Genomic DNA, 25,913 nt, shown 5'->3' on the forward strand with positions numbered 1-25,913 from the left:
AATCCCAAAGACCCCAGCTCTCACGCCACCTCTGCAGTCACACCTTCCCAGGTCGCATGGCCCAGGCATGACTCATCCACCCTTTGTCTCCATGAGGCGCTGTGTACAAATGTTAACAGACACCTCCACTGTGGCACCAGAGCTCTTTTATGCAATGTTTATCTCTCTCACTGTATTTAAGTCTGTTTAAGGCAGGTCTGTGGCTTATGTGTGTCTGTCTCCTCAGTGGGCAGTAAAGAAAAATCCACAGAGTCCAGGTGAGTGTGCGCGTGTTAGCTCATCTTGGGATGCTGAGATGTGGCTGGAAACCCCTGGCCCCGGCCAGCCCTGACATTCTCCACCTTCAGTCACGTGGAAGGGACGAGCCCCATTGTAACCACAGCCAAAAGCCCCCCTGATCCTTACTGGTCAGCTTCCTGACCCCTAATTAGGCAAAACTACCCACCCCAGGTCTCACCCATCAGGGCTCTAACCAGTCACCCCATGAAAACCACACCTCTCTCTCTCTCTCCTGTGAAGAACAAACGAGTGCAGGTTTTGCCCAGTCTCTTCAATGGTTATGTATTAATTTTTAATAAGAAAAGAAGACTGGCATCGATATGGCAGCAGGAAAAAAAAAAAAGCAGGATCACAAGCACAGTGAGAGTGTGGGACGTGAACTCTTCACCCGCAGCCTCTCGGCCCTCAGAGGGTGAGGCGCTTCTGTGTTTAATCCACAGTTGGTATCATGGAGGACCTCTGCCATGAATGGGTAAGAACATTCTACTCTGCAGGGAAAGGGCCCTCCGCAGGGAGGAGGGGGTGACCTTCTCAGCAATCTTGGCCTCGGCCTGGCTAAAGCAAGCCCTTTGTTCTGACTTTAAACCCTCAAAGCGACTGCCTAATTGTTATTTGTCTGCCTAAGTAAACATTCCCTCAGGGAAAGGTAACACTAATCAAAACCCTGAATATTTTTATTTGCAAGATGTGTGCACAGTTTTCATTATAAGTGAACAAACCAGCACTCTGTTTTACACACCAAAGGAAACATACATTATGCAGAAAGCAAGGCCTCCGATATTTCTGACAGGTTTGCCCTTAGGTCATGCCTTCTCCAGGCGCCCGCCTCCCCTCACCCAGCCTCTGACGGTCTCAGCCCCTCCGTCTGTTCTTTTTCTGCACGGTCCCAGCACAAAATCATTGAAAAGTCTCCCAACCCTGTATCCTGCAAGATCTGGCAGGAAGAAAAAAAAAAGGAAAAGACTTGCTTATATGTCATATTTTCTGTCGTAGTTAATGAGAATGATTTCGACTCACTTAGCTTTCCCGCTAGGCTGGACATAACTGGAATTCCCAGACCTGAGAAGTTTCTCGCCGACAGAACAAATTGTCCAAGGAGATTGTGCGGTGTAAGATACTCACGTTTTCCGATCGGAGCCTCTTGGCTGGACACCCACCGTCCCTGGGGTGGAGCATGTAATACAGTCGGACTTTGCTGGCATGTTTTCGACTCTGGGAAGGAAAAGCAGAAGCAGATACTGTGAAAGAGAAGGCACTGAGGGTCCTTGGGCGCACTGGTGGTGCCAATGCCCGGAAGGAACTTCCCTTAGAAAATGCGAAGGTCTACACCAAGGTCACAGTGAGAGGCCTTGCACCAAGGCCCCGGATACAGAGGCCAGAACCAAGGTCATCTCTGAAATGACTGAGCTCCGCTGTGAAAGTGTTAGTTGCTCAGTCACATCCAACTCTTTCTCTCCTTCTCCAGGGGATCTCCCTGACCCAGGGACCGAACTCGGGTCTCCTGCATTGCAGGCAGATTCTTTACCTTCTGAGCCTACTTCTTCCCTACTTCAGGGAAGTCCATTTAACTGTTGCCAAAAGCCCCCCCTCATCCTTATCTAAGTCAGCTCCCTGACCCCTAATTAAGCAAATATGCCCACCCTGGTACTCACCCTATAATACTCTAACCTAATGCCACCCTTCAACAAGAATTTTCTTTGTCTTCAGGCTATAAAAATTGGCTACTAATTCATGCAAAGTGTCAACTCCCTAGTCTGTCAGGAGGTCAGCCCGCTGTGCTCACAGAGCCTTCATTCTCAGCTCCCTACTCTTAATAATTACTCCCTTCTGAAATTCTCTGTGTCTGGAAATTCATATCCAACCCATATTTGGACTGCCACGACAGAAAATACTCGAGCACATTCATGTGGGTCCCCTGGGATGACATGTCAGATAGGTTAAGCGACTTGGCCAACGTCATCAAGACAATGTAATTTCAGGATTAAAAAGCAGAGTTAGGGAAGAAAGGTGCAACCACTGCGATCTTTTAGCCTGGAGTGGATCCTGTTCAACTGTCTTCAAAGGTAAGAATAGGTCAGCAGAGGGAATGATACAAGGATCAGCTGGGAAGAAGAGCCCAGTCCCCCACCCTAAGTCCTGCTCTAAGTAGCTGGGGACCACGCTGCCCTGGGAGCTGGGCGTGCACACAGCATCTCTAACCTGATTAGAGCCAAGCTACACGCATGGAGCCAGATGCCACTGAACCAGTCAAGCCCCACCACCTGCAGATCAGCAGGACCCCGAACTTCTATCTGTCCTGACTGCCCCATGCCTAGCATGGAGAAACTGGTTTCTTGTTACGTCCATCTTTCCTCTCTTCCTTTGCTGAACTGATAGCTCATCTGAACTCCCCTCACCTCTAAAGAACACTGAAGTTCTAACTTTCAAGCTGCTACCTGAGGCAGGATGGTGGACTGAAAAGTACCCATAAAAGAGTCAGAAATTCAGAATCCCAGTTCCGGCTCCACCACTTTCTCCCTGTGTGATATCACACAAGTCATGACATGGAATGAGTCGTTTACTCTAATCTGATTATAGTCAAAGCTAGTCTCAAGCTCCCCTGGTGGCTCAGCAGTGAAGAAGCATCTTCCAATGCAGGAGACACGGGTTCGATTCCCGGATCGGGAAAGATCCCCTGGAGGAGGGAATGGCAACCCAGTCCAGTAGTCTTGCCTGGAGAATTCCATGGACAGAGGAGCCTGCCAGGTTACAGTCCATAGGGTCACAAAAGAGTAGGTCATGACTTAGTGACTAAACCACCCAAACAAGTCTCACATTCTCCTTGTGCAAAATGAGCACAATAATATTTATTAGGGCTTCCAGGAGAACCAAATGAGACATTATATAGGAGAGTCTGTTTCTCAAGGCGGATTGCACCAACCCTAACTTTGAGCTCCATGTGGTCTCTATAACGTGAATTCTCCTTGAATCCATTGCTGCCTGATTCCAAGTCCCCTAGCCCCTTCCTTTACTCAGAGATTATTTCCTTCTTTTCCAATGACTTGGTTCCACGTGTCATTCTTTACAACTGGGTTCTAGCCGATCTCCTGATTGATGGGTTGCCTTCCCAGATTAGCCACAAAGGGGAAGTGATTTCAGAGAATACACAGCAAGTCGCGTCTTGTTCGCAGGACATCGTGTAACTGCTTCCCGTCTGGTTTGCCTCATTTATCACTTCCATTCCTTCACTGTGCCTCAAGCAAGAAGACTGCACCTCCAAATACCTGCTGGACACTTCTAAGATCTTTAAATGGATTTAAAAATGCTAACCAGTCCATCCTAAAGCAGATCAGTCCTGGGTGTTCATTGGAAGGACTTATGTTGAAGCTGAAACTCCAGTACTTTGGCCACCTGATGCGAAGGGGCTGACTCATTTGGGAAAAAAAAAAAAAAAAAAAAACTAGTGCTGGGAAAGATTGAAGGCAGGAGAAGAAGGGGACAACAGAGGATGAGATGGTTGGATGGCATCACCAACTCATGGACGTGGGTTTGGGCGGACTCCGGCAGTTGGTGATGGACAGGGAGGCCTGGCGTGCTGCAGTTCATGGGGTCACAAAGAATCAGACACGACTGAGCAGCTGAGTTGAACTGATTTGGGATATGAAAATTATTAGAGACATTTTTTAAAAGTACTAAAGTGTGATTTTTGAAATATATCTGCAGCCCTTTCTAGGTTGAATTTTAAGTTTTAATCAAAGGTTATCTTGTTTGCTTGGAAGACTGGTAGGATAGAGAAACAGAACCCATATGAGTGTGTATCAGATGATTTCAACATCATTGCTTAGCTTCTGTGTGTTCTTGAGAATGTTGCCGTGCAAACAAGCACGTTTCATTTTGCAGGCAAATCTGTTGATGTCTAAAATGTGTACAGCTATTCTACAGGGTTGTGGGGGTTTTGGAGGTAAGGGGTAGTGGAAACATTAGGAATACTGCCACAATTTAAAAAAAAAAAATTAAGAAGATGTCAAAATCTCCAGGACATTGAATGTTGCCACAGAATCTAGGCTGCTATAAAGCACACACAGGCAGGTAATTGGTGAAAAGACAAAGTGATAACAGTGTGAGCTCGAATGGGGCTGAAGTAGGTTTTCAATTTTGCTTTTGTTACCATAGAAGAACTTCTTATCACAGTCCCTGCCGCATCAGTCTACCCAGGGAACAAAATCATGGCAAAATTGGAAATCTCATAAAGCAGCTTGTTTTGTGGTAGGGTTTTTTTATTCTTTCCTAAAATATAACATTTCTTTCAAAAAGGCTATTTCCAGCAAAGACAGAGTTCACCGGGTTATTTACTTGCAGTTTGACAAAACAAGTTTAAAAAAAAAAAAAACATTAGCTGAGAAAATAAAAGAAAAAAAGAGCAGCTCTGCTGTGATTACTGATGAGCAATGTTGGGTCCAAACCTTCTTCCTGATATTGTCCACTGAAGGCTTGTGTTTCGCCTTTGGCTTCCCAGTCTCCAGGCTGGCTGGAAGGACCGCCTTACCTAGTGTCTCGGTGGAAAGAAACAGAGCCTTGGCACACACCACCTGACCCTGGGTTGACGGGGGATAGATCTAGGTCTGGCTCATCACTCAGCCACATCTCTTTTGCCTGGTCCTCTCTTTTCCTCCTGTTGCTTTTCTCAGGCTGCTTGGCCTGGAGCCAACGCCTCCCCATGCTGACTTCAGGGGGAAAGTCAAAACCCCAAAGACAGGTCACTCCACAGTGAGAGGAGCACGGGACTGCCCTGCCAGCTGGTCTGACTCAGGCCCAAAGCCACAAATGATGTTGGTCAACAAAAGGAAGGAGGCTCCCAGTTGAACGTTCCGGGAGCCCTGCTCTGCCCCAGAGCTCTGCCAGCAGCTCCGCTCTTGCTTCCTGCCACGTTCACCTCCTCACCCAGACAGGACACAGAGTCACCTACCGCATCACCCTCCAAGTAACTTCTCTTAACTACCCTCCTCTCAACCTCCCTTAACGCTCTGAAGCTGCATCAAACTTGGCACAGAAATCTCACCCCATTCCATCTATTCGAAAAACGAAACCTTTCCTACCGAAAGTTAAAATTGCATTTGAGCAAAGATGTTCATCGCAGCATTATCTAAATAGGAACAAAAAAATAAATTGGGAGACAGCTACACTTTCGACAATAGGAGACGGGTTCAAGCAGCCGTGGAATGCCCTTTATGTTCAGTTGCAAGTGGAAAATAAAATGCTTTCTACACAATGAATATTGGATAGAAAATGCAAAACTCAAAATTGCTCATATACGATGATGACAATTAAATAAAAATTTGTAAGTATAGCAAGAAGAGATGAGGGGAGAAAAATATAGTTTTTTAGGGTAAGAGTCTAGATGGTTTCTCTTTTTAATTTTTATAACAAATTCATCTTTAACAAAATGTAATAATAACTTCACAATGTTCAAGCCTTTGTAATTCCTCCTTAAGTCTACTTTATACTAATTATAATTAGTAAAAAGCATCACTAATCTGCAATGCATTTAACATATACTGGTATAATTGACCACACTCCCATCTACCCTTATCAACATTCAAAATGCACACTGTTTTCACTGTAATGCTTGGTAATTAGATGAGCATACTTAACCGAAGAGCAGGACGTGCTACTTCAGAATTGAAAACTTGATTTTGGTCCATTGAATTCTTTGGTAAATATGTATACTTTTCACCATGTGGTCATTTTAGCTTTCTGTGTATGAACAGAGATTATGGGATGGTAAATGCTGTCCAGACAACCAAATCAAGAAGGCTTGAAAAAAAAACTACGCCTCAAACTGCCTTATGTCATCCAAATAAACACAAATAGTAGCAAGTCCTTATGACTTTTTCAAAGATCCATTAATACCTAAAAATAACACTGTTTTTAAGAGTTTAAAAAGCCCAACTGCCAGCCGAAATGAACTTAAAAGAGAAAAAATATACCTTACTAACATGTTAAATGTATATATTACAGAGTTTCAGGAGGGAAAAGGACCATTAATTTCAGGGGGAAAAAAACACGAAAAAGAAATTATACTCTCTTTCAATTGCACTGAGAGTCAATCCCAGGTTCTTTTTTGCATTAATATTTGCATTTTAAGTAAAAGTCATTATTTTCATTCAAACCACATCAACTTTAAGCTTCCCAGATAGGCCAGAAATGACCAAACCTTTCATTTTAATTAAAGCCTTTGCCCCCGTTGCTGGGCATTGCGTGGGGGCAGACCTATCTGGAGATTATTTTCTTTGGCTAAAACAATCTCTTGGCATGCTAAGGAACAGTCTAAAGTGGAAATTCAGGCCAGCCTTCTCTTTGCAGGGATGATGAGCAAGACCAACCTCTATTTCAGATGTATTCCTGTGAAAGGAGAGAGTGAAACAAAGAAGCAGAACAGCTCTGTGCTTCACCTAAACAGCCACCTTCCACAATCACACGCATTCCTTAAGAAATTCTCAACTCTCCTGTGCTTCCAACAAGGCTACTGATTTCTGCTCTCATAAAATGTGGCGATAACAAAGCAACTTGGTATTTGCATAATGTTCCCAACAGCCTTCAAAGTCCTTTCACATTTATCCTCTCATTTTATCCTCTGATCACAGTTGTGAGGCTGGCAGGAGACGTGTTGTTTCAAATAAGCTTTAAGATCCATTGCTGATTTCCCACTTAAATCTTCACCATCTTATTTCATCATAGATATCTAATTATACCTCCTTCCAGAAACCAGCTAACATAAGCCAAGGACTATAAGGAAAAACGAAAACCTGGAACAGCTTGATCATTATAGAGGAGTGACTCTCGCAGCCACCAATTTATTTCTACTCATTCTAGCGTGAAGAGGGGCTGGTTAGGGCAGAAACAAAACACAGCAAAGGTTTCACTTCCTGGTTGACCGAGAATGTCTGTCTAGCTGATATGGGATGGAGGCTCCATCTCTCGGGAAGGAGGAGAACCTGCCCTGGCAGATCCCCCCTTAACACTCTAAGGTTGAGGGCCCAGGGCGGAGCCCCACAAACACTGGGGGCAACTTCAGTAGGAAGTCACGGTTAGATGCAGAGGAACCAAGAGGAAACACCAAGTGTCAGAGATTCTCTCTGATGAATGGGGCTCTTTCCTGGATCAGTGCATCTTGATTGGTAGGATACAGAAACCTAGAGTAGAAGATGGACCAACTGGAAAGAGAAGACTGGCTCTCTAGAGAAAGGCTTTCACAGCACAGGGAAAGAAGACATAGAACTCCTCCACCCAAGTCCCCAGATACCAAGTCTCCTACCCAGGCTGCTGGGCTCCTGAAATGGCCTGTCATCATCCAGCCCTCAAGCTGAAATTGGATCAGAAGATCCTAAGAGGGTTCAGGTGGACTATGGAAGGATGCAAGGCTGATACACACACACTGGGGACAGGAGGCAGGCCTTAACCTTCTGTTCTGATGAGTGGCACATAGAAAAAAAAGTTCAGTTCAGTTCAGTTCAGTCACTCAGTTGTGTCCGACTCTTTGCAACCCCATGAATTGCAGCACGCCAGGCCTCCCTGTCCATCACCATCTCCCGGAGTTCACTCAAACTCACTTCCATCGAGTCAGTGTTGCCATCCAGCCATCTCATCCTCTGTCATCCCCTTCTCCTCCTGCCCCCAATCCCTCCAAGCATCAGAGTCATTTTCAATGAGTCACCTCTTCGCATGAGGTGGCCAAAGTACTGGAGTTTCAGCTTTAGCATGATTCTTTCTGAAGAAATCCCAGGGCTGATCTCCTTCAGAATGGACTGGTTGGATCTCCTTGCAGTCCAAGGGACTCTCAAGAGTCTTCTCCAACACTACAGTTCAAAAGTATCAATTCTTCGGCACTCGGCTTTCTTCACAGTCCAACTCTCACATCCATACATGACTACTGGAAAAACCATAGCCTTGACTAGACGGACCTTTGTTGGCAAAGTAATGTCTCGGCTTTTGAATATACTATCTAGGTTGGTCATAAATTTTCTTCCAAGGAGTAAGCGTCTTTTAATTTCATGGCTGCAATCACCATCTGCAGTAATTTTGGAGCCCCAAAAAATAAAGTCTGACACTGTTTCCCCATCTATTTCCCATGAAGTGATGGGACCAGATGCCATGATCTTCACTTTCTGAATATTGAGCTTTTGGACTCAATTGTATGCCCTCGCAAATTCGTATGTAGAAGCCTAACCCCCTCCCCTCTTGGCATTACTTTGAGATAATCAAACCAGTCAATCCTAAGGGAAATCAACCCTGAATAGTCACTGGAAGGACTGATGATGAAGCTGAAGCTCCAATCTTTTGGCCACCTGATGCGAAGAGCCGATTCACTGGAAAAGACTCTGATGCTGGGAAAGATGGAAAGCAGTTGGAGAAGAGGGTGACAGAGGATGACTTGCTTAGACAGCGTCACTGACTCAACGGACATGAATCTGAACAAACTCCAAGGACAGAGGAGCCTGGTATGCTGCAGTTCATGGGATTGCAAGATGTCAGATATGACTTAGCAACTGAGCAACAAGTCAAGGTTGAATGGGGTCAAAAGAGTGGGGCCCTAACCCAACAGAACTGGTGGCCTTTGGGACAAGAACAGGGGATGCTTCCTCTTTCCATGAGCACAGAGGAAAGGCCACGTGAGGAAACAGTAAGCAAATGGAAGTTCTGCAAGGCAGGAGGAGAGGCTGCACCAGTAACCACGCCAGCACCTTGATCTCAGCCTTCGAGCTCCAGAACCAGCAGGAAAGTAAATGTCTGTTGTGTAAGCCCCCACTCGATGCTATTTTGTCTTGGCTGCCTGGGCTGACTAAGACACATGCCGTCATCCACACCAGGCGCTCTTTCTTCTCATCCCAGGAATCGGTCCGGTTTTCAAAAGCAAAGAGGACAGCCTTCAAGTTTCTAGAATTAGGTCATTTTTATGTTTTTCTGAAATATTTTTAAAAGAGCATTTAAAATGAGAAGTGCTTATCTTAAACAAGTTTTGGGAAAAAATGGATTTTTGTTGGAGAAAACCCATCTAGGGTGGGCTGGGCAGCCTTCACGAGTGTGTAAACATGTTTGCACTAAATCTGTACTTCCGTCTGCCTACACGAGTGCCTACACGAGTGCCTACACGGGCACATTACAATTTTAAATCAAAGTCTTGCAACTCAAAGCATTACATTACCACTGAAGTACAGAGGAACCATCTTTCTGTCGTGTGAGGGCAGAGCTAAATGTGTCTCCATGAAGTCTGCACATTTTTAGCAGAATCACAGGAGAAAGAAGAGAACACCAGAGGATAAATAATGCAATATACCTCATCTAGGCTGCTCTTCTGCTGTTTGGGAAAACAAGGCAAAAATGATTTTCCCCTCTCTCTGGAAGCTCTCATTAAGAAGAAAAAGATAGAGATGAGGGAAAAAATAAAGCCAGTGAGATCAGTGATTAAAGTCAGAGAAGATGGGGTGATACGAAGCAACAAAGATACCGAGTCCTTCTGCAACGTGAAAGCTTTAACAACACAAGCCAGTCCTGTGCTACCATCTCCCAAGGTCTCTTGGCTTCTCTTAGAAAATTCATGTCAGGAATAAGAAAAACGTTCAGTTCAGTCGCTCAGTCACGTCCGACTCTTTGCGACCCCATGAATCACAGCACGCCAGGCCTCCCTGTCCATCACTAACTCCCGGAGTTCACTCAGACTCATGTCCATCAAGTCAGTGATGCCATCCAGCCATCTCATCCTCTGTTGTCCTTTTTCTCCTCCTGCCCCCAATCCCTCCCAGCATTAGAGTCTTTTCCAGTGAGTCAACTCTTCGCATGAGGTGGCCAAGGTACTGGAGTTTCAGCTTCATCATCAGTCCCTCCAAAAAACACCCAGGACTGATCTCCTTTAGGATGGACTGGTTGGATCTCCTTGCAGTCCAAGAGACTCTCAAGAGTATTCTCCAACACCACAATTCAAAAGCATCAATTCTTCGGTGCTCAGCCTTCTTCACAGTCCAACTCTCACATCCATACATGACCACTGGAAAAACTATAGTCTTGACTAGACGGACCTAGCACTTTATAAAAGCATGATTGTGAGTGAGGTCTTCCAAGATTAACCCCCACCACTGCCAAGGGTGAATGCTCATCTCCATCTGTTTGGAGTGAGGTTTAGGTGGTGGAGAAATCGAGATTAATCCAAGTCCATGGTCTTGTGAAATAGATGCTGGTCACTCAGTCAACCCAATAACCAAGGCAGTGGGAGCACAGCTCACACGTGGCCTCATTACTCGAATGTAACATTTTGACACTCGATTCTCTTTTGGCCCTATTACTTTATACTCCTTGGTATGCATCCTATAATTATCGTCAAACTGAACTCTGTTTTTACAACTGAATCCTCAATTTTCATTATTTTCATAGTCCTGATCCATCCCACTGTGCACCTTTAAACCTTCTGCACAGAGCGGTTCCTCTACAAAAGTATGTTAATGTCTTAAACAGTCAGGTGAAAAGAAGCTTTGCGATTTGTTGCCTGTTTTCATATTATAGTCTCACTTGCTTATTTTTACTTAGGTTGCCTTTGCTCCTGGTATCAAATCAAAAAGTAATTTGATTGGTTGTGAGTCTCCTGGAGAAGGAAATGGCAACCCACTCCAGTGGTCTTGCCTGGAAAATTCCACCGACAGAGGAGCCTGGTGGGCTACAGTCCATGTTGTCACAGAGAGTTGTACGCAACTGAGTGAGCAGACAACCACCAAAAAAATAATAATTGTCAAGACCACTGTCAAGAAGTTTACTGCCTACGCTTTCTTCTGGGAATTTTATGGTTTCAAATTGTATGTTTAAATCGATCCTTTAATCCATCTTTTTTTTTTTTTTTTAGTTTTTTAGTTTTTAAATTTTAAAATATTTAATTCTTAAATGCGTTCCCAAACATGAACCCCCCTCCCACCTCCCTCCCCATAACATCTCTCTGGGTCATCCCCATGCACCAGCCCCAAGCATGCTGTATCCTGCGTCAGACATAGACTGGCGAGTCAATTCTTACATGATAGTATACATGTTAGAATGCCATTCCATCTTGAGTTAATTTTTGCGTATGGTGTAAAATAGTGGTCCAGTTGCATTCCTTTGCATGTGACTGTCCAGTTTTCCAAACCCCTTTTATTGAAGATGCTGTCCTTTCCCCAGTGTAAATTCTTGGCTCCTTTTTCATAAATTAATTGATCATATATGCATGGGTTCATTTCTGATCTAAGTGTTCTGTTGATCTGTATGTCTGTGTTTACAGCTGTATCATACTGTTTTGATTACCAACGCATCAAAACATGGTTTCAAATCCAGAAGTGATGCCTCCATCTTTACTCCTCTTTCTCAGAATTGCTTGAGTTATCTAGGGGTTTTGTGCCTCCATAAAATTTTGAAATAGTTTGTTCTATCTCTTAAAACAAGTGCATAGTAATTGTAATAATGATTGTATTGAACCAGTAGAATGCTTTGGTTGCATGCATGTTTTAACAATATCACTTCTCTCAATTCATAAGCTTCTACTGTCTTTCTATTTTTGTGTGTCTTCTTCAATTTTTTTTTTTCACTTTCAGTTACAGATCTGTCATCTCCGTGGTTAAATTTCTTCCTAAATATTTCACTCTCTTAGATGCAGAATGGGACTGCTTTCTTAACTTCTATTTCTGATCATTCATTGTCAGTGTGTAGAAACCAGCTGGGTTTTGTGTATTCATTTATATTCTTCAACTTTAATGATTTTCATATTAGTTCCCTTTAATGACTTTGCACATTAGTTATAACAGTAATTCTGGCACAGTGTTTAGAGTTCCCTACATGTTATATTACATCATCTCCAAATAGGGACAGTGTTACTTCTTCTCTGATCTGATACCTTTTATTTCTTTGTTTTGCCTGGCTCTGGCTAGAACTTCCTATACTACACTGGATAAAAGTGATGACAGTGTAAACCTTTATCTTACCCCTGATGTCACAGAAAAAGCTTTCGGTGTTTCGCCATTGAAAATATAGTGTTGGCATGTGGGCTTATCATGTATGGTCCTTACACACTGAGATAGATTCCTTCTACAGCCAGTTTGTTGAAAGAGTTATCAATAAATGGATGTTTGAAGTGAAGTGAAGTTACTCAGTTGTGTCCTACTCTTTGCGACCCTGTGGACTGTAGCCTACCAGGCTCCTCTGTCCATGGAATTTTCTAACCAAGTGTACTGGAGTGGGTTGCCATTTCCTTCTCCAGGGGATCTTCCCTACCCAGGGATCAAACCCAGGTGTCCTGCATTGTAGGCAGACACTTTACCATCTGAGCCACTAGGCCTTTACTAAATGGATGTTTAATTTTGTCAAATGCTTTTTCCACATCTATTGAGATGATCAAATGAGTTTAACATTCATTTTGTTAATGTGCTGTATCACACTGACTGATTTGCCAATGTTCAACCATCCTTACATCCCTGGAATGAATCACCTTTGATCATAGTACACAGTCCCTTTAATGTATTATTGAATTTGGTTTACTGATATTTTGGTGAGGATTTTTCACCTATGTTCATGAGGCTTATGAGGCTATAAATTTCTTTTCTTGTAGTGTCCTTGTCTGGTTTTGGTATTAGCATAATGATGGCCTCATAGAGCAAGTTTAGAAGTGTTCCCCCCTCTTCTAATTTTTGCAAGGTTGTGAAGGATTGGTATTAATTCTTCTTTAAATATTTGATGGAATTCACCAGTGAAGTCATCTAGTCCTGGACTTTCTATGTTGAGAGGTTTGTGATTACTGACTCAACCTCTGTAGTCGGTTCAGATTTTCTTTTTCTTCATGGTTCAGTCTTTAAAGTTTGCACTTTTCAGGAATTTATCCATTTCTTTTAGGCTGTCCAATTTGTTGACATCTATTTGCCTGTAGTAGTCTCGATGAGCCTTTGTATGTATCAGTTGTAACGTCTTCTCTTTCATTTCTAGTTTTGGTTTTGAGTCCTCTCTCTCTCTCTCTTTTCTTGGTAAATCAAGCTTAAAAATACATCTGTTTTGTTTACTCTTTCAAAATAGCAGGTTTGAGTTTCACTGGTATTTTTAAATTGTCTTTTTTAGTCTCTATGTCTTTTATTTCCACTCTGATCTTTGAGATCCCTTTCTTTTTACTAAAAGTTGCTGCATAGGAAAAGCTAAACAAAACCGTCAACAAAATAAAAAGTCAGCATACGGAATGGGAGAAAATATTTGCAAATCATACTGCAAATAAAAGCTTAATAGCCAAAACATGTAAAGAACTCCCATAACTCTTTCTTTAATCAAAAAGAACAATTTGATTGAAAATGTGAAGAGGAATCACATAGACATTTTTCCCCAGAAGATATACAAGTGGTCAATGGGCACATGAAAAAGTGCTCAACATCACTGATTATCAGGAAAATGTAAATGAAAACCACACCGAGACATCGTTTCACACCATTCAGATTAGCCACCATCAAAGGGACAAGAAATAACAAGTACTGGCAAAAATGTGGGGGGAAGCGAAGCTGGCACAGCCACTGGGAAATCAGAATAGAAATTCCTCAAAAGAATTAAAGCTAGGGCTACCCTACGATCCAGCAATTTCACTTCTGGGTGTTTATTCCAAGGATATTAAAACAGGATATCCAAAAGGTATTTGTATTCTCATGTTCCTTATAGTTTTATTCACAATATTCTTATATCACAAGATATGAAACAACCTAAGTGTCCATCTATGAATGAAAAGAAGATGTGGCACTTACATGCACAGAAATATTATTCAATCATGAAAATGAAGGAAATCCTACCATCTGAGACACGGCGATGGCCTTTGAGAGCATTATGCTAAGTGAGATGAACCAGACAAGGGGAAATATTGCGTGAAATCACTTATCTATGGGATCAGTTGATCAATACAAAGCTGAACCCATAGAAACAGTAGAAAAGTGGCTGCCAGGGGCTGCAAGATAGGAAAAGATGCAGATGCTGGTAAAAGACTGCAAGACTCCAACTATAAAGTGAAAAAGGCCGGAGGACCTAATATGAAAGATGGTGACTACGGCTGATCACACTGTATTGCATAACTGAAAACTGTGAGGACAGTAAATTTAACTGATTTCACAAAAGTTAAATAAATATGATAAATATGTAAGGTGATGGATGTGCTCATTAATTATGTGGAGAGACTCCTTTCACAATCTATACATATGCCAAATCACCATGTGTCCACTTTAAATATGTCGATTATACCTTAATGAAACTAAAGTAAATAAATAAATAGTCAGATGACTTATACTATAGAACATAACTCAAATATAGCTCACTTTGAATGTAAACAATAGTAAGTAAAAATAATAAATTTTAATTGGGCTAACAGAATATCTGCCTAACAAAGAGATTCTTCACTGACAAAAAAAATTAATTTTTAAAATCAGTTTCCTCTGGTACACTTGAAATGTGACTTTATTTTCCAATTTTCCTCACTTTATTTTCCTATTTTCAAGAAAACTTTAGGTACACATAACTTTTATAATCTGAGAAAAGTAATCAGCGAATTTATTAGGAACATTTCTAGTATAAAACAATGTGCAAAGAATGGAATATCCATTTCTTCCTATCCAAGTATCCTCCCCACCATGTCTAGCTAGTGTTTTTGCACAAGAAATTAGCTGGCTGCCTTGGGGATAGCTAGGAAGCCTCACAACTGCTTGAAATCAAGAGGGTTCAGCCCCCTCTCCCCCCCCCCACCACTAGAGGAAACCTAGGTTTGTACCTGTTTCACTTAGTAATGGGAAACAGAAAAGGTTTTCTTTTTTTTTTTTCACTTGAATTCCTAGAGTCAAGTATCCCGAAGCATATTTTATTTTGCCAGAGATACCTGCTTCGCATAGCACAGCTCCCCAGACCTGCAGGGCACACACATGCTCAGGGCTGCCAGCTGCAACTCTGCGGTCACTTCCAGCTCACCACCACCTGCATTTCCACTTATCTATTTGCCTGTTCAAAGTCCCAGATTTTAATCTGCTTGCAGGTTGCTTTGAACTGATAGCTTGATTAAAGCAAAACAGGGAATTCTGAAATAATCCCTCCTCTCTAACCAGGTGGTTCAGAGAGACAGACTGTTCCGTGGAAGATTGTTGTATCTATTCAATAAATGCTCCCCCAGGTGCCCCCAGAGCCCCTGCGTCACTCCTTCCCCTTCTCTGGAGGGACCGGAGAGAAACACATCCTACAGGAGCCAGAGGTTTGCACATCTATCTGCTATGGGGTGCAGAGCACCTCCTCCCAGGGACACTGGGGATGGACGCAGGAACCTCTAGGTCCTACCTCATCTCCACCCCCTCTGCATACAGATCAGACCTGGAATAGCTCTTTTCGTTCCAGTCTTTTCCAAAGTCTGGTCTCTGGACTTTCAGAATCATAGGACGTTTTCTTAAAGGAAGGTTTCAGACCTCATCACAGGAATTGCTAGAGGGTGGAGGACCGGGAATTAGGTTTTTAGCAGCTCCCCAAGGGCTTAGGGGCTTACCAGGTGGTACTAGTGGTAAAGAACTCACCAGCCAATGCAGGAGATGTAATGGACAAGAGTTCAATCCCTGGATAGGGAAGATCCCCTGGAGGAGGGCATGGCAACTCACTCCAGTATTCTTGCCTGGAGAATCCCATGGACAGAGGAGCCTGGTAGGCTACAGTTCAGCGGGTTGCAAGGAGTTGGACATGACTGAAGTGACTTAGCATCACACACTCAAGGGCTCGGAAGGCAAAGATCCACTCTGAAAACCCAGCTTTATTTTCCCTTCTTTCTAATCAGCTCGTCTCCTCTTCCCTTCTGTGGCTGCCAAGCCCAGATTGAAAGAAAAAGAAAACAGATCGGGAGAGCTATCTCCAGCTTCAGCTGGATTGCATCTCAGTGTGAAGCAAAATCTGGAGAGCTGGTCTCGGCCAACCTCCTAGGACCTGCAAAGAGCAGCTTGAGAAGTGCAGAGCTTGAAAGAGGCTACACAGTTCAGAGATGCTGCTTTGACAAGCCCAGATCTCAAATCCGGGACTCCACTTTCTCCTTCTCGCCATCTTCTCAGCTTCTCACAGCTTCCACTCTCCTCTTCCTAAGGGTCTTCAGAACATCGCCCTTAGGTCCTACCACTATCTTATTCAAACTCAATACTTCCAAAGAGAAGTCGTTACCTTTCTTCCTTGTCTAATCCCCTTTTCAACATCTCTAATTCTGTCTAGGATACCATTGTTTTTGCAGGCAACCAGGCACAAAACCAAGTGAAGCAAAAATATTGGGAAATACCAACCAAAATTGTTAAATAGGGATGATAAATATATCTAAGTTGAAAAGACATTGCCAATATGAAGCAAAACATGAAATCATAAAAAATAAAGAAGCAAAAATACTTTTACACAGCATGACTGTATGAGGTTTATTGCTGGATGAAAATCCATCAGTGTAACATATCACATTCATGAATGTGAACCTGCCATTTCTCTTAAGCGAAAAACAACCAAATACTCGAAATTTTATATGGTTTAACTTTAGTTTACTTTGATAATCAGAAAAAAATACATCTTGGTTTTTTTTTTAATGATAATGTATATTCACGCAAAGACCTGCACACAGATATTTAAAGAAGACTTGTTCATAATTTTCCAAATTTGGAAGCAATCAAGATTTCATTCAGTAGGTGGATGGATAAATGAACAGTAGTCCATACAGACAATGGAATATTATTTAGCACTAAAAAATAAATGAGCTATCAAGCCATGAAAAATATAGAGGAAACTTCAATGTGAAAAGGTGACATATATGATTCAAAGCACATGAGATCCCAGAAAAGGTAAAGACAGTATGGGCTCCCAGGTGGCCCAGTGGGAAAGAATTCCACCAGCCAGTGCGGGAGACACAAAAGGCATGGGATCGCTCCCTGGGTTGGGAAGACCCCCCGCTGGAGTAGGAAATGGCAACCCGCTCCACTATTCTTTCCTGGAAAATTCCATGGAAAGATGACCTTGGCAGGATATAGTCCATGGGGTCTCAAAGTGTCAGACATGACTGAGCAACTGAGCACTCTCTCTCTCTCTCTCTCTCTCTCTCTCATACACACACACACACACACACACACACACACACACACACACACAGGCAGAATAAAGATCAGCGGTTGCCAGGGGTTACAGAGGGGAACGGATAGACAGGCAGAGTACATAGGATTTTTAGGACAGTGAAACTACTCGATATGATATTATAATGATGGATGGATGGATGCCACTATGCATTTATCCACATCGAATGCACACCACCAAGAGTGAGTGAACCCTAAGGTAAACTATGGACTTTGGGTGATGATGCTGTGTCGTTTATTAGTCCATCAACTGTAACAAAAGTACCATCTGGTGAGAGGTGTTAAAATGAAGGAAGCTGTGTGTGGGGTGGGGGCAGAGCATATCTATGAAATCTCTGAACCTCCTTCTCAATTTTGTTATGAACCTGAAAACTATTCTAAAAATTGCCTATGAAAATAAAAAATTAACATAGATTCCAAAACTCTTAAGTAAAATTGACAAACTTAGTACAACATTGTTTTTTTTTCCCCAAAGCACTTTCTTTATCTTTCAGAAACTGAACATACAAAGTAAGTTTTTTCCAAAATATTTTCATAGGCAACGGATTAAAAATGATTTTAATTATACACATATGGTCCCAATTTTGCATTAACAACATTGCTTTCTAAAGCAATGTATCATGATCAATAATGGATTATCTAAGAAATGCAAGCATGGCAGAGCATCAGAAAGATCAATGTTATTTACCACATTAATAGACTAAAAGAAGAGAAAATCATTATCTCGACCAATACCAAAAAAGTCAGATGATAAAATCCAGCACCCATTTATACGTTTTTAAAGCTTTTCATAAAGTAGGGAATGATAAGAATATTCTTATTTCCATGGAGGTTGTATGAAGAATCTGCAGCAACCATTACACTTAATGGAGAAATTTTGATTTGTATTTCTTTAAAGATGGATACCAAGAAAAATTTGACCACTGTCACTCTTATTGTTGAACACTGCCCTGGAGTTCCTCATCAGCTCTGTAAAGACAGAAAAAGAGATCTGAGCAAACGAAGGGAAGAACTAAAACTCAGCTTGCAAAAATAAAAAACGTATCTGGAAAAAAATTGACAGAGTCTGTGACATATCATAAGAACTCCTAAGAAAGCGTCATCAGCATGATGGACATGGAGATACACTGCCCAGATCCCCTTCCACGGAGAACGTGTGGCCTCTGCTTCTGGGGGTACTCTCAGCAACCAGCCTTCAGCTATCATCTCTTTTAGGGGTCCCCAAGGCCTTCCAAGGATCCTCCAAGATTTCAAGTCCTCCCCAGAGTATCAGGAGAAAAGAAAATAAATAAATACCAGGAGAGGTACCTTGCATAGCCCAATATTGAGAAGACTTTACAAACTTGGAACCTGCTTAACTTGTCCAGGTTACACATTTAGTAGGTTGTGTACAAGGTTAGACAACAGTAGGTTGTATCAGCCAGTATTTGAACTCTGGTTTTCTCATTCCAGGGGCTAAAGTCTTAATTACAAGGTCGTGCCACAGGGTAATTTCCTCTTACCCTCCTATGATCACAAAATGCATATCTTTGCTTCTATACATTTGCTGATTGTCTTTCCAATTCCTGGGATACACAGATGCCTCCCATCATAGACTCAAATATATTAACAATAACCGTTCTATGTCTATCTCAAGACTGACACTTCTATGGACTCTTCTCCAGCTGCTCCAGACACTAACTTCATCCTACTTGAGCATCTCACAGCTCTCATTGTCTTTACCATATATTTTGGCCTCTTTATTATTTTCACTTAAGCATTTCACAAAATACTCCCCAGGATAGCAAACACATATCTAGTACCCTCCCCAGCAAGACTCATGTAGCCCTAAACCACAACCATTATGCAAAAGGCAATGCTGGAGCTCTAATCCTTTGTCCAACTGATGCAAGGAGCCGACTCATTGGAAAAGATCCTGATGCTGGGAAAGATTGAGGCCAGGAGAAGGGGGCGACAGAGGATGAGATGGTTGGATGGCATCACCAACTCAATGGATATGAGTTTGAGCAAACTCCAGGAGAGAGTGAAGGACAGGAAAGCCTGGCATGCTGGCAGTCCACAGGGTCACAAAGAGTCAGATACGACTTAGCAACTGAACAATGTATGAATCTCTTATATTTCTACAGGGCAGGGTGTACAGTAGGTGTCCAAAGAAACACCTCTTGACTTTAATCGATTACAGGAATTAATCAATTAGTCTCGCTGCCTCAAGACTGAAGTTAAAGCGAACAGAACTGACTGTCACATCCAGTTCTGCTTGTCTTTCTCAGACACATGGTCAGTATTCTATAATTTCTCCTTCACCCTCACCATTCTTGACAATCTAATTTTGATTCAGCATCTCTTCCTGAAAGTCAGCCCACAGATAAATAGGCACATATAAAGTTAGCCCAAGACTACCGAGGGGTGTTTAACCGGTGTAATCACGCATTCAGGCTAGACACCTTCTCATCCAAGGAAAAGAATGACATCTTCATCCTAACATCTTCAGGCACCCACGGTTATGCAGTGCCACACACAGCCCCTGTCCTCTACCACCTGCTTTTAACTAAATTTCCAGGAAGCCTACCCCACTTCTTTTCACCTGCGGAGTGATTGGCTATTTCATATAAATGGACTGAAATTTTGAAAACTGATGAATAAGGGTGGGAAAATTATGACTATTATTTTTCGAAAGGAGAGAGGGTTTGGCTGTCTTCAGCTCTCCGACGCCCGCTGCAGCGGTTTCTGGCTCACATGACAAAACACGGGAGCCAACAGGGTGGGGGCTGCGGCTGCCCGTTCCTTCCTTCTCTGCTGAATTAGGAATCCAGCAGAAATTAGTGCCTTCAACACAACCATCTGTTCTCTACACGCATTTCTTTGCTCTGGACTTCAACAGGGGGTGATATGTTGATGCTAAGATGCATTTAAATCCAATTCCTGGTGTTTCAGATCTCATTCGTCTCAGCTGAGAGTGAAGTTATGAAAATGGGCCAAGACGAGGGAGGAAATTAACTGACGTTTGTGCCCCACTAATTTTCTAGCTTTCTTTTACTAGACTAAACCAACTGTACAAAAAAAAAAAAAAATTCCCGTGATATGTCAGCTACAAGAAGAGTTATAAGGACTGTAGCAGATAAACAGTGGGGACAATTACATAACATTCGTCCATTCACTCATTTATCGTCCAAACCCGGGATGTGTAATATGTACACATGGGGGTCAGAAATTAACCTTCGAGAGTCATGTGGGTTATTTCGGTTGAGTTATTGCTGCAAAAAGAGACGCCACCAAAAGGAAGATGATCTGACACACACACTTTCTAGTTATTCTCTCGTGAAGTCTCAACGTCACCTTCCACGAACGTCTGCTGAGTCACTGTGCTTCCCAGTTTACTGGCCAGAATTCACTCAGCTACCCTCCTCAGCCTGACACGTCTTGATCTTCTTTTGACTCGATGTGTCTAATAGCACTCCCCTTCCTCAAGAGTCTGGGCCCTAGAATAAACGTACACAAACACGGGTTGTGCTAACAGAAGAAAACTGGACTTGCATTTCACCAAAGCCTATTCTGGGTCCAAAAAGGATGAGTAGGTAGAATGTAATTTTGAAATCTGTTACAAAGATTAAAACAGAACAGAAAGCTAGCTTCTGAGTATAAAGATGGATTAACTTTCCAAAATTGGGCTCACGAGAAGTTTTTTAAAGGCCAGTGAAGGAAAATACATTAACTTTGAGATGCAGGCTAATTTATAATCCCTTAACAATAAAATGTGAGGGTAGAACGTGATCATTTTTAATGTCCCAATCAATGGTAACATCGTGATTCATGATGTACACATGTTGAAAATGCCATGGCAAATTTAGAACACTAAATGCTCGTGTAAGTAGAGAAGGAAGGTCTCAAAACAACGGCTTCAGCTTCTACCTTAAAAAAAAAAAATGTAAAAAAAAAAAGAGTAAATTAATCCTAATGAAAGCAAAAACAAGAAAAAATAAATATTAAAGTGAAAATCAAGGAAAGAAACAGAAAAAAAAAAAAAAAAGGAGAAAAACCAGTGAAATCAGTAGCTGGTTCTATGAAATCAGTAGCTGGTTCTATGAAATCAGTAAATTGATAAGCCTCTAATCAGACTGATAAGCAAAAGGAAAAAAACCATAAAGGACACAAATCACCAATGAGATGAGAGCACTAACATTAGTACAGAGAGTACAGACATTAAAGTATTAATGAGAATATTATGAACAACTTTCAGTTCAGTTCAGTTCAGTTCAGTTCAGTTCAGTCACTCTGTCACGTCCGACTCTTTGCGACCTCATGAACCGCAGCACTCCAGGCCTCCTTCCCTGTCCATCACCAAGTCCCAGAGGTTACTCAAACTCATGTCCATTGAGTTGGTGATAACATCCAACCATCTCATCCTCTGCCGGCCCTTCTTTTCCGGCCTTCAATCTTTTCCAGCATCAGGGTCTTTTCCAATGGATCAGTTCTTCACATCAGGTGGCCAAACTATTGGAGTTTCAGCTTCAGCATCAGTCCTTCCAATGAATATTCAGGACTGATTTCCTTTAGACCAATGAACAACTTTAGACCAATTAATTCTTCAACTTAAATGAAAGGGAAAAAAATGTCCTTGAAAAATATAAGTTGCGGAAGCTCACTCAAGGTAACTCAAATAGCATATCTATGAAAGAAACTAGATTTGTAGTTTATTAATAAAACCTTCCACAAATGAAACAATACTCTCAAGTGATTTCACTGGGAAATCCTACCAAACATTTAAGGAGGAAATAATACCAGCGGTACACAAACACTTCCAGAAATGGAAGAGGAAGGAATGTTTCCCAACTCATTCTATGAGACCAGCATTATTCTGACATCAAAAACAAAGATATTACAAGGAAAGAAAACTATAGATGAGCATTTCTCATGAACATAGATGTAAGAATCCTACCAAATTTTCAGCAAGCAAAAACCAATAATGTACAAAAAAGATAATACCTCATGATCAAGTGGGATTTACCCTAGTAATGTAAGGTAGGTTTAATATTTGAATATCAGTCAGTCAATAGAATTCACTACACCTGCCACCAAAAAGCAATAAATAGGAGACGGGAAAAAAGAAAATTTGTGTGAACATCACAATAGATGAAGAAAACACATTTGAGAAAATCCAACATCAATTCCTGATAAAAACTGAAAGCACACTAGGAATAGAAGGAAGCTTCCCCAAGTTGATCAAATATATCTACAAAAAAACTAAAGCTACCATGATACTGAATAGCAAAAGCATCACTGCTTTTCCCAAGATGAATTAGGCAATGATGTCCAGTCTCACTGCTTCTATACAATATTGTACTAGAGATTTCTAGCCAGTACAATATAGCATGAAAAAGAAAATATTTCCAGATGATACGGTGAAAGACTAAATATACCAAAGAGCAAAAGCCTAACCATATAAACATAGAGCTCTGACCCGTAGCTGTAGCGACCAGCCCTGGAAGTCAACCTACTATCTGCAGATACTAAGGGGTACTGTCTGGACTACTCAGTCCAGAAAAATCAAAGAAATATTTGTAGCAACCAGTCCAAGGAGCCAAAGAGTAATACCTGTAGAAATAGCACCCAACTGTCAGAATATAATTACTAACTGAAGCTTCATAATTTTTCCCTTATTTCCAACTTGAGATCAACTGGAGAAAGTCAAATATACATCCCAAACCAATCACATAGTTAACCCATCTATAGATCCCCCACTGCTAAAAGCTTCCAATAAGGACATGTCTGAATCCTTTTTTTCAACTTTAAAGTTTTCCCACTCCTCTACCTGTCTTTGAGTTTCTGCCAAACACAAGTGATGGTGACTGACTCCCTTATTATAGCAGTTTCTTAATAAATAGCCTTTGCTTGTTCTCATTTGAGGAGTCTTCACTTATATCTATAAAACAAAGAAATAAACTTGATTTTATTCACAAAAAAAAACAAGATTTATGTGTCAAAAAGATTATAGAATCTTTCTTAAAAGCTCTTAAAACTAAGCAGCAAATTAGTAATGTTTCAGGATACAAGACTGATATTAAAAAATCAGTGATATGTATACTAGCAACAAAATATCAGACACTGATGTTTTAACTCACTAGTTACAATAAATAAAAATGGAAACGGTGGTGGTGGTGATTTAGTCGATAAGTCATGTCTGACTCTTGTGACCCTATGGACTGTAGCCTGCCAGACTCCTCTGTCCATGGAATTTTCCAGGCATGGATAGTAGAAGGGGTTGCCATTTTCTTCTCCAGGGGATCTTCCCAACACAGGCATCAAACCCTCGTCTCTTGCACTGCAGAATGATTCTTTACCAACTCAGCCACCAGGGAAGCCCAAAATGGAAATATTTAGAGATAAATATGACAAATTATGTGCAAGACCTATACACTAAAACCTATTAATACATTGTTGAGAGAAATTAAAGAAAAATAAAGTAAATGAAAAGCTGTACTGCATTCATGGATGATAAGACTCGACACTGTGAAGGGGTCTACTCCTCCGACAGCTTATTTATAGATCCAAAGCAATTCCAAGATACCAAAAAAAAAAAAAAAAACGGATATGAACAGACATTTCTCCCAATGTCAAATAAGCACATGAAAAGATGCCTCGGCATGATTTGCCATTAGGAAAATTCCAGTGAAAACCACCATGAGATGTCACTGCATACCTATTGGAATGCCAAAACAACGACTGAGCATACTAAGTGTCGACAGGGTTTTGGAGCAACTAGAGCTTCTATCCACTGCTGGAGTGAATGCCAGATGGTACAATGACTTTGGAACATGGTTTGGGAGTTTCTCAAAAAGTCAAATATGCTCTTACTGGATCAGCTTGATAGGGATGCCATAATCAGCGCCACAGACAGGGAGGCCCACACAGTATCAGTGCATTTTCACACAATTTTGGAGACTGAAGTCTGTGAGCATTGTTGCCCTAGCTAAGCAGGTCACTGTAAGGCTGGGTAACAATGTCTCCATGGTGAGGGGCATTGCTTTGCTGTTTAGCCAAGAAAAGCAGTGAGTTCACGTCCTCTGAAATTGTGGAGAAGGTTGCAGCTATGACTAGGTTCAGGGGCAGAACAAGTTTAGATGGACACTGAGGCATAACATGAACAACGGACTGGTTCCAAATAGGAAAAGGAGTGCGTCAAGGCTGTATATTGTCACCCTACTTATTAACTTCTATGCAGAGTACATCATGCAAAATGCTGGGCTGGATGAAGTACAAGCTGGAATCAAGATTGCCGGGAGAAATATCAGTAACCTCAGATATGCAGATGACACCACCCTTAGGGCAGAAAGCCAAGAGGAACTAAAAGCCTCTTGATGAAAGTGAGATAAGAGTGAAAAAGCTGGCTTAAAACTCAATGTTCAGAAAATGAAGATCATGGCATCCAGTCCCATCACTTCATGGCAAATAGATGGGGAAACAATGGAAACACTGACAGACTTTATTTTCTCAGGCTTCAAAATCACTGCAGATGGTGGCTGTACCCATGAAGTTAAAAGATGCTTGCTCCTTGGAAGAAAAGCCATGACCAACCTAGACAGCATATTAAAAAGTAGAGACATTACTTTGCTGACAAAGGTCCATCTAGTCAAAGCTATGGCTTTTCCAGTAGTCATCTATGGATGCGAGAGTTGGACTATAAAGAAAACTGAGCGCCAAAGAATGGATGCTTTTGAACTGTGGTGTTGGAGAAGACTCTTGAGAGTCCCTTGGACTGCAAGGAGATCCAATCAGTCCATCCTAAAGGAAATCAGTCCTGGGTGTTCACTGGAAGAACTAATGCTGAAGCTGAAGCTCCAATACCTTGATGCGAAGAACTGACTCATTGGAAAAGACCCTGATGCTGGGAAATATTGAAAGCAGGAGGAGAAGGGGACAACAGAGGATGAGTTGGTTGGATGGCATCACTGACTCGATGGACATGAGTTTGAGCAAGCTCCAGGAGTTGGTGATGGACAGGGAGGCCTGGGGTGCTGCAGTCCATGGGGTCACCAAGAGTTGAACACGAGTGAGTGACTGAACTGAACTGATAGGTTCATGGATGATAACAAATGCACCACACCAGTGCAAGATGCGAGGAGCACGAGAAATAGAGGTGAATATACAGCAACTCTGTACTTTCTGCTCAGTTGGTTTTTGTTTTTGTTTTTTTTTTGGTAACCTAAAACTTCTCTAAAAAATGAGTCAATTAATTTTAAAAGAAAAAAAAATGCATCTTGACTTTCATGGTCAAATACACAGACTAAAGGACAGGTGAGCTCAAGGAGAAAAAGCCCGCACAGGCTGTGTGCACCTGGGGCGAAAGGCAGCCTTAATGTCTGCAGAAGGGGCCCTGAAGGAGCTCAGACAAGTCCCAGAGACACGCTCCACCGACTTTCCAATCTGCCTAAGGCTGACCTTCCTTTCCTAATAGCATGACTTCACAGCAGCCTGGAAATCCTTTTGCGAAATTTGCTGCTTCCTTTCAAGCAT

The 25,913-nt window shown here is 41.9% G+C and overlaps 1 protein-coding gene across 4 annotated transcripts in view; it reads right to left on the minus strand.

Moving 5' to 3' along the window:
* ZMAT4 (zinc finger matrin-type 4) overlaps positions 1-25,913 on the minus strand; it is a 366,351-nt gene that overhangs the window by 230,465 nt on the left and 109,973 nt on the right. For all 4 annotated transcript variants that reach the window (XM_069572843.1, XM_069572841.1, XM_069572844.1 and 1 more), the window contains exon 3: positions 1,402-1,491. In XM_069572843.1, coding sequence (XP_069428944.1) covers positions 1,402-1,491 — 90 coding nt within the window. The remainder of the gene's footprint in view (positions 1-1,401; positions 1,492-25,913) is intronic.

This window comes from Ovis canadensis, chromosome 26 (genome assembly GCF_042477335.2).
Source record: "Ovis canadensis isolate MfBH-ARS-UI-01 breed Bighorn chromosome 26, ARS-UI_OviCan_v2, whole genome shotgun sequence".
Lineage (NCBI taxonomy): Eukaryota > Metazoa > Chordata > Mammalia > Artiodactyla > Bovidae > Ovis > Ovis canadensis.